Raw genomic sequence first — 9,970 nt, 5'->3', positions numbered from 1 at the left:
AGTTTTTTGATTACTGATTTAATTTTGTTAGTAGTTATCGGTCTGTTCAGATTTTCTGTTTCTTCCTGATTCAGTGCTGGAAGATTGTATGTTTCTAGAAATTTATCTTTTTTCTTCCAGATTGTCCAATTTGTTGGCATATACTTGTTTGTAATATTTTCTTATAATCCTTTGTATACCTGTAGTGTTGGTTATTACTTTCATTTCTGATTTCATTTGGGCCTTCTCTTTTTTTCTTGAATCTGGCTCAAGGTTTATCAATTTTTTATCTTTTCAAAGAACGAATTCTTGGTTTCATTGATCTTGTCTGTTTTTATAGACTTTTTTTTAAAATTTCTGCTCTGAGCTTTATTATTTTCTTCTACTCACTTTGGACTTAGTTTTTGCTTTACATTTTCTAGTTCCTTTAGTTATGTTAGATTGTTTAAGATTTTTCTTGTTTCTTGAGACAGACCTGTATTGCTGTAAAGTTCCCTCTTAGAACTGCTTTGGCTTCATCCCATAGATTTGGGGTTGTTGTGTTTTTACTTTCATTTCTCAAGATATCTTTTGATTTCTTCTTTGATCTCATTGTTAACCCATTCATTGTTTAGTAGCATGTCATTTAGCTTCCAGGTGTCTGTATGATTTTCAGTTTTCTCTTTGTAATTGATTTCTAGTTTCATACCATAACCATCAGAGAAGATAATTAATATGATTTCAGTCCTCTTAAATTTATTGAGAATTGTTTTGCAACCTAACATGTGGTCATTCTGGAAAATTTTCAATGTGTTTGGATTCCTTTTGCTTTATTCCTTGTATATCTCTTGTAGGATTTTGGTTTGTGGTTACCATGTGCTTACTATATACCAAGCTGTTTATAGCAGTCTATTTTAAGTTTATAGTCGCTAAGTTCAAACACATTCTAAAATCATTACAATTTTTACTAACCCCCTCCACATTTATGTTTTTGTCATGATTTTTTACTACTTTTGTGTATGTGTTTGTGTGTATCCCTTAATTTATTGTAATTACACATGATCTTCCTACTTTTACATTTTAACCTTTGTACTAGCTTTATAGTTGGTTGATCTACTGCTTTTACTAAGTGTTTGCCTTTGTCAGAATTTTTTCCCCTATATATTCTTATTTATATTTTTGATCTTAAAGAAGTCCCTTTAATAGTTCTTGTAATACTGGTTTAATGGCAATGAACTCCTTAACTTTTTCTTGTCTGGAAAACTCTTTATTTTTCCTTCAGTTTTAAATGATAACCTTGTCATGTAAGGTAACCTTGGTTGTAGGTCTTTGCCTTTTATCACTTTAAATATTTCATGCCAATCCCTTCTGGTGTGCAAAGTTTCTGTTAAGAAATCAGCTGATCAGCTTATGGGAGCTTGCCTGTACGTAACTAACTGGTTTTCTCTTGCTGCCTTTAAGATTCTCTCTTTGTCTTTACCCTTTGACATTTTAATTATGATGTGTCTCGGTGTGGGTCCCTTTGGGTTCATCTTGTTTGGGACTCTATCTACTTCCTGGATTTGTATGTCTGTTTCCTTTGCCAGGTTAGGGAAGTTTTCAGTCATCATTTCTTTAAATAGGTGTTCGATCCTTTGCTCTCTTCTTCTGGTACCATTAGGATGCTAATGTTGGTGTGCTTTATGTTGTCCCAGAGGTCCCTTAAACTATTCTCATTTTTAATAATTTTTTCTTTATGTTGTTCCGATTGAGTGTCTTTTGCTACCTTGTCTTCCAGATTGCTGATTTGATCCTCTGTTTCATCTCATCTCCTGTTTATTTTTTTTAGCGTATTCTTCATTTGTTTTTTATTTTCTATCTCTTTGTTGAATTTCTCATTAAGTTCATTCTTTTCTCAGTTTATTGAGTTTCCTTACAATCAATATTTTGAACTCTGTATCTGGTAGATTACTTGCCTTAATTTCATTTAGTTCTTTTTGTGTAATTTCGTCAAGTTCTTTTATTTGGGACGTGTTTCTTTGTCTCTTCCTTTTGGCTGACTCCCTGTGTTTCTGATAGGTAAATCTGCTATGTCTCCCAGTCTTGGCATAGTGCCATATGTAGTAGTGTCCTGTGGGGTCTTCCCGTTTACCTGAGCTGGGTGCTCCAGGGGTGTCCTTTGTGTGGGTCGTGTGTGCCCTCCTGTTTTAGTTGAGTCTTAATTGCTGTTGGCATATCAGTGGGTGGGATTGACCATAGGCCAATTGGCTGTGTGGGCTGGCCCTGAGTACAGTGGATGAGCTGTTGTGCAGGGGCTGATCCCATAGAGTAGGAATTGCTTTAGTAGGGCTCTGGTGCCAGGCTAGTCTGCCCTTCAGGTGTGGCATTTGTGAAGCTAGTTGAGTGGTACTCTAGTGTGGTCTAAAGCTGACCACTGGGTGTAGTGGTCCTGGAGCTTCTTGGGAGGGGTTCTGATTCAGGCCAAGTTCAGCTATCGCTTGTGCCTGCTTGGTGCCTCCTGGTGGGAGCTGCAAAGTTATCTGCAGTTGTTGCTTCTTCTGCTTCAGTTGGAGGCACTTGTGAGAGGCTATGCTGTGAACTGGTGCCAAGCTTGGGACCATTTGGTGGGCACCACAATGTGAGCTGAGGCTAGCTACTGCTTGTGTTGAACTTTTGGCCGCTTAGTTGAAGCTGTGTTCCAAAACAACACTGGCTGCAGCTTGTCGTGCTTGGGGCCACCTAATAGAAGTTATAATGCAAGTTGAGACCAGTCGCTGCTTATGCTGGGTGGGGGGTGGCTTAGCAAGAGGTACAACGCATGCCAAGGCAAGTTGCTGCAAGTTTGAGGATTCTAGGCCTTTGAGAGGTTTTAGGAAAGTCTTCAGCAGCTCTACATCTCCCTCGGATGCAGTCCGTACTGGTTTTCACACTCAGTTGTTATGGGGACTCCTCTCCCTGGCACTAGAGCCCCACCTGGGGAACCAAGTGTGGAGCTGGGATCCCTTACTTGTCAGGGGAGACCTCCACAGCTGAGATATCCCTCTCATTTCTTAACTCATTTCTTAACACTATGAGTGTGGGACCTGCCCGTTCTGTGTCTGTACCACTCCTACCAAGCTTCTTTATATCCTGAGTCTTCAGGTGGATCACAATGATGGTCGTTCTATAATTTCTTTGTAATTTTGATTGGGAAGATGCGAGCACAGTGTTTACCTACTCTGCCACCTTGACCAGAAGTTCCATGTTGGCTACTTTAGATCTGGTAGTTGATGGGCTCAATGGAGACAATGTAGAACTTGGACTTGGGCCAAGTATATGGAAAGAATGGCAGAAATTTTGAGGTGTTTGAATGGTATGTTTTTCTGTCCTACTTTTCTCACCTGGATTTCCAGTCTCAGAGCTGCTTTGAGGATCTGTGTTGAAGTTGCTTTGAAAGCCCCTGTAGTGATGTCTGAAGACAACACATGCTCCTCAAGATGCATGGGGCTATGTCTGGGGAAGATTTTCCTTGGGCGCAGGCCTCCTGTTTTCTTGGCTACACTAGTCCCACAGCAGAGATTCCTCTTAAATAGACATCTCTTAGATATAGCTGGCCAATTCTTTTTCATTGTTTAAACATTTTGAAATTCTTCTGCAAATCTTCCCTATTTGTTAGAGTGAAAGTTAAAGACCAAAAATCCCTATGATCTAGAAATGTAGCACTCCTAATTGTGATATAGGCTGTCGGAAGAGCATAGTTTTGAGTCTACTATGTGGTTTAAATTCCAACTTAGCCTTGTGACTCCTTAGCCCTGTGACTTTTGGTCAAGTATCTTAGTCTCCCTGAGTTTTGATTTTGGAAATCTATAAGATGGAGACAGTCATACCCATTACAAAAGGCGATTGTGAAGGTGAAACAAAATTGGGTATAGAAAGCCCTGAGCACAATTGACTAGCACATAGTATTCCTTAATTGTCAGAAGCAGGTAATAGAATAAGTCAGAGCATAGATTCTGGATGGATTTACACCTATGCTTTTCTTCTTCTAGCCATGTGACCTTGAACAAGTTCCTTAATTTTTCTGTGCCTCTGTTTCTACATCTGTAAAATGGACATATTGATGGTACCCACCTCATTAGGGCTGCCTTAAGATTAAAAGAGTTAACATAGAAAGCATTTAGAGTACTGCCTATCATGTAATCAGCTCTATGCAAGAGGCTGCTGCCATTCTCTCTAATATGATGCCCTATTCCCTTGGAGCAGCATGTTTGATTTATGTTGATTAGATATATGAGTTATAGGGACACAGCAAGTACCCCATAGGCACCAGGGAGGTCTGGTTGGTCAGGCTGGCAGTCCACTAGTGATGGGTCATGAATCTCCAGACTCACTACACCACATGCATCTTCTCAGTCACTCTGTGCTGATTCAGAGAGGGCACCTTCCCCATAGAGGATGGAACTGTTCTTGGATTAGGGTAAGCCAGTGGTTAGACAACTCTACAGGGATCAATTCCCTGAATCTTCCCATGGCTGTGGAACCTCTAAATTTCCTTTGTGCAGCATTGTAGGATGTGATGAGACTCCTGTAAATTCATCTCTTTTGCATGGTAACTCTCAAATACCATAAAGTTGAAACATCAAGCTCTTGGTTGAAGTGGTGGCAGGGATCCACTCTATTCCTCCTTTTTCTCAAGGAATATCTCTCTGGAGACTGGCTGATGACTTTGGAAGCTCTTTGGAATACATTCAGGTTGAGTGAATTGAGTGATAAGTAATTACCACTTCTGCTTTATTTTCAGCTGATTATTTACCCTGGAACCAACCAAGACGAGAGCTACTTCGTCCAGTACACAACTACCGGCCAGCATCAACCAGGTTTGATAGTAGAACCACGCACCAGGATGATTACTCCATAAAGGGCCTAGTGAACACCATGAGCTGTAAACCTCCAGCTATGCCCAAGCTCTGTAACATCCCCTTGGAGGATCTGACCAACTACAAGATGGCCTATGTGGCCCACCCTATGGAGAAGCGCTTTGTGTATGAGGCAGAGAAGTTCAAACCCTGTGAAATCCCCTTTGAAAACCTCACCACCCACAGACAGTCCTACCGGGGCCTAATGGGGGAGCCAGCCAAAAGCTTGAAACCACCAGCCAGGACCTGTGGGCAAGACATGCCTTTCTCTAACACTACTGAGTTTCGAGATAAGTACCAAGCTTGGCCAACGCCCCAGATGTTCTCCAAAGCTCCCATCCTCTACGTCCCTCCTGAAGAAAAGATGGACCTTCTGACAACAGTGCAGGCCCATTACACATATCCTAAGGGTGCCCCAGCTCAGTCCTACCGACCAGTGCACTGTGTCAAGAAGGGTGGTCGTTTTGAAAGCTCCACTACCACCAAGGACGACTATAAGCGGTGGGCCAGCATGCGCACAGAGCCTATCAAGCCCATTCCCCAGCTGAACCTTCCCATTGAGCCCTTGGACTGCCTGACCACCACCCGGGCCCACTATGTGCCCCACCCACCCATCAGTACCAAAAGCTGTAAGCCCCCCTGGTCTGGCCCCCGAGGAAATATCCCTGTGGAGGGCCAGACCACATACACCATCAGCTTTACTCCTAAGGATATAGGTAGGTGCCTGGCTTCATACTCTGAGCCCCCTGGCTACATCTTTGAAGAAACAGATGCTTTGGGGCACAGGATATACAGGCCGATTTCCCAGACAGTTTCTCGGCGGAACAGCCCTTTTTCTGTAGGTGATTCAGAAAAACCCAACCAGCAGGAGTTGGCAGTGTCAGCTTGATTTTTAAAAGTTATTTAGAAATTGTACAATTCTTTTAAAAGCAGACAATTGAAATTTATTCATTGGACAAAAAAGAATTCCCCAAAATGTAAAAAAAAAAAAAAAATCTTCATCAGAATTTCCAGGACACTTGAATAAAATGAGAATCACTTGACTCAAGGAAAATGACACGTAGTCACTGGCTAATTACCCACCTTAACTCTCCCCCTCTGCTGTCTTTCCCTTTTTGGTCCCTTACCTTGTGCTTATGGAATCGCAGCTGGTCTCTATGAGGTTTTCTCTGAACCGGATATATTCGTTGTTCATTGTATGAATCGACATTATAATTAACCCTTGCCAAGTATGAAGTGCCAAAGAATAAACTTGATTTCGGGGGGATTGAATCTGCAGGTCTGTGTGTTCACTCCCACACACTGTCTATGCAGAGAGCAGGCTGTGTTCCTTGGAACCTTTGAGGAAATTTAAGATTAAAGTCCCCATTGCATTTCAGTCTTGGTGGGAGTGCCTTGTGCCCAACCTGAAGTCTTGTTTTGGGTTCTTTCTGCCTAGGGCTGCTTCACAGAGTGTCTTTCTACTTCTTCACGTCATGATATACCAGCAAGAACAGTGCCTGATGGGGCATGGGTCTTTCTAGTTATAGGAGATAGCAATCCCATGGGAGCATGGACTCGCCAGACCTCTCTTACCCTTAAATCATGCAGGCTGTGATTCCAGAGAAAGGAGGTGGGAAAAGGGACCCAGGCAACCAAGCACTTGGCAGTTGGCCCCTGGGCTGTTTTACCAGAGCCTGGAGAAAATGTCTCCATGCTGGCCTGGTCCCTGGAAAGGCTGGACCTCCTTGTCCTAAATTATAACTGTGATTAGGCCTATAACAAAGCTTGACATAGTGGTGATCTGGACTCTGTCCTGGTAAAAGGGCTGGAGATTTCTCTTTTAGGTCTAAGGGCTCACCAAGTTTGGTTCTAAGGCTAAGTAATCTAGAGATTATTTGAAATTAAGCAGAATCAAGGAAGGACTCTTTGTTCAAGGAGGCCTATACCAGGGGCGGATAGGCTCATGATCAGAGTGAGCATCTCACAGAAAGATGCAGATGGACATCTGGAACACCCATATCTATCTATCTATCTCCTCTCTCTCTCTCTCTCAGTCTCTCTCTCTCTCTCTCTCTCATATCCTTGGAAATTAAAATATACTCCATGGTCTCAGAGAGCTTAGGATCATGCTAGAGGGAAGAGAAAATTTCCGCTCAAGTTCAGAGACTTGGGGTTAGGCTTAGCGCCTGGTTCATGAGTGAGAAAACTGGATCTCTTATCCGGGGCTCAGTCTTTCCACAGCTCTCACCTACTTTTGCCAGACCACTCAGATCCCCACCCTAGTAGCCTCACCATGAGGTTAGTTTTTGTCACCGATTTGGTATCTACATTATTTAATCCTCTTTTTGGTTATATGGTGTCTGGATACCTGCCCGTATGAGGCAGAGAGGCTCAGAGAGATTATGCACCTTGCCTAAGGTCACAGAGCTTGGAACACCAAGGTCAAGACTGAAACCTGTGTCTTCTGATTCAAGATCTAGTGCTCTTCTCACCACACCGGGCACCTCCTCTCTGCTGTGTCTCAGAACTTACGGCTCCATAAGCCACATCAAACCACATTCTCTTTGAACTCCTTCCTGGAGTCCATTAAGCTAAAGGAAATCACTAAGGAAGGTAGGTTTTATTATTTTGTTTCATAATTTTTTACAAATGAACGAAGTATTGGAACTTGATTTGAAAAGCCAAATAGTGCTATAACGCTTATAAAAAATTCAGCAATCTCTTATGCCCCAGCCCCTTGGCCTCCTCCATTATCACTTCCCCCAGAGAACAACTTAAAATTATTTGATCTGTTTCTAATATTTTCTTCTATTTCTAAATAATATGCATATACTATTGACTCATCAAGTTTAGATGTGGCCTATTTTGGTTAATTAGGAGTTTTAGTTCTCTTACATTACCCCCTTCTCTCTCCCTTCTCAGAATGGTTATGTGACAGTGCTTGGTTATATCAAGACTAATAAGCTTTTTTAACGTTTATGAACGTTATAAAAGGAAGAGAAGAAGCTGAAGAAGTATGGAGTACCTGTTTGGTTAAGGAGCACTGAGCCTTCTTGGGGTGAGAAATGTCCTCTGACTTCTTCCTTTGGGACATTTGGTGACCCCAGGGTAGGTGAGCTACTTCGTACATTCTTGCATTGCCCACTTCTGGATTTAAAGAGCTAGGTTTCTCCCCACTACCTGTCCTCTTTTGGTCTTGAAATATATTATAAAAGTGGTTACCACAAAAAACTAAAAAAATACAGAAAATACGTAAAAAGACAAAAGTAGCCATTATGGGGACTAGTGGAACACAGTGGCTAAGAGCATACAGGGAGAGTGTCCAGCAGACCTGGGCTTGCATCTTGGCCCTTGCTGCCCAGTAGCTATGAGATGCTGGTCAAATTCTTTAACATATGGACAATGACAATAATGGCTGCATGGTTTTGTTGTTTGGACTGAATGATAGAATGTATGTCACTCACTTAACCCTGGCTCATGGTTAACTCTCATTAAATGTAGGTGAGGATGATGGTGATGATGACGAAGATGGTTGCTGAGTTCTCCTGGTTGAATCTACTTATGATTTTATTGGTCAGTATTTACAAGTGTACAGGTAAGGGTAACTACTCATGTTTTATATTTTACAAGGTAAAATTTTTACTTTTTTTTTTTTTTTTTACGTATAGTTAACTTTTTAGTTGGTCTGAGTCAGAGTTGCTATCTGCATTCCCTGGAATTGTCATCTTAGAAAGTGACATGGTCACAAGGAAGGAGGGAAAGAGAAGCTGAGGTGACCTGATGGTTCCCCTCCCCTGCTCTGTCATAGCAGGAGCTTATTACTCAGTTCTGTGTATTGGGCTTCCATATAAGAGTTTGTTGGGAAAGATTCCACTCTATTAAGACACCATGCTCTAATGCCTGATATGATCCTGTTCAACAAACTCTAATGATGGAAGGCTTCAAACACATTGTCTTTCCTTGAAAATATGCACATAAAATTTATATCATAGTTTCTACTTGTAAGAATGGAGAGCTTACTCATCTACCACAGTCCAGGGTTCTCAAGGCCTTAGGCATATTATACCAGAAAATTATTAGACACCAAAGATAGAACACAAAGGGAAAAGTTTTAAGTCCAAGCAGGGAACCTGCTCCAGCACAGAATCCTGTATGATTTGGGAATGAGGTTCTGGAGAAGAAAACAGGTAAGGCCTTTAAAGCCCTCAAATGGTAGACTGTTCTGTCAGAGGAACGCAGAGTCTCCCAGTGAGGCCAATGGGCTTGAGATAGTGGCATTAGTTGGTGTGGAAGCTCTGGGCTGATTGGACATGGGCTGCTGGTTTGGGATATGGTGCCCAGGGGTATCTTCTGGGATGAGGTCCCACTCCCGATGATGGTATCTCCCTGCCTGTGCTGTGCACAGGGCAGTCCCGTGTCAGCAAGGGTCGATGGTCAGGACAGGTCTTATCCCCTGGTTCACCTTACAGCAGGACCACTTGTATGAGTAAAGACACTGAGACATCACTCTCATTTTTTGGTGATCAGAAACCCTCTTTCTATTTTGCCTCCCAATTAATGTATAATTATAACACAGAAAACAATTTAAAAGACTCTCCATTCTCCTACTTGTTGTATTTTCACAAAGGTCAACATCTTTAAGAATGAGCCTTTCTTTCTCAGCTTGGCTCCAAGATCTGCCAGGCAGTGGGAGGGTGGGGAATGTGGGGCCCACTGTAAGTGATTCTTTTAGCAATTCCTGGTTTTAGTACCATTTGTCACTCTGCTTGCTATGATACTTGGTATTTCAAAACATGAACCCCTGCTGGGTTCTGCCTTGCAGACCTGCTGCCTATCAGCTCAGCATTTCTACGGCATTTTTATTCTAAGCTGTGGCTTCCTTTTCTCCACTTGACATCATTCCACTGTCTTCCTCCTGTCTTTTTCAGATTTCTTGAAAGCCCTTGTCTATGCATGACCCTCATCCTGTCTCCTTCACTATGACATTTTATGATTTAATTAGTGTTTTATTATAGCTTAATGGTGTATGTGAGGAGGTAGGAAGGAGATAAACACAAGTCAGCAGTCTGTCAGTTGACCTGGAGTTGATATAACCAGTTGCAGGTGATGAAGCACTAATGGGATTTCATTAGGGTCTTCTCAACTTGAATGCATAC

At 42.1% G+C, this 9,970-nt stretch overlaps 1 protein-coding gene across 1 annotated transcript in view; it reads left to right on the top strand.

Annotated features, from left to right (window-relative positions):
* Positions 1-6,099, top strand: part of SAXO1 (stabilizer of axonemal microtubules 1) — a 26,941-nt gene extending 20,842 nt beyond the window's left edge. The window contains exon 3 of the mRNA XM_011365339.1: positions 4,718-6,099. Coding sequence (XP_011363641.1) covers positions 4,718-5,721 — 1,004 coding nt within the window. The 3' untranslated portion in view covers positions 5,722-6,099. The remainder of the gene's footprint in view (positions 1-4,717) is intronic.
* The last annotated feature ends 3,871 nt before the right edge of the window (positions 6,100-9,970 follow it).

Source organism: Pteropus vampyrus, unplaced genomic scaffold (assembly GCF_000151845.1).
Source record: "Pteropus vampyrus isolate Shadow unplaced genomic scaffold, Pvam_2.0 Scaffold109, whole genome shotgun sequence".
Classification (NCBI taxonomy): Eukaryota; Metazoa; Chordata; class Mammalia; order Chiroptera; family Pteropodidae; genus Pteropus; species Pteropus vampyrus.
Note: the sequence above shows the minus strand (reverse complement) of the source record. Positions and strands in the feature narration are given on the sequence as shown.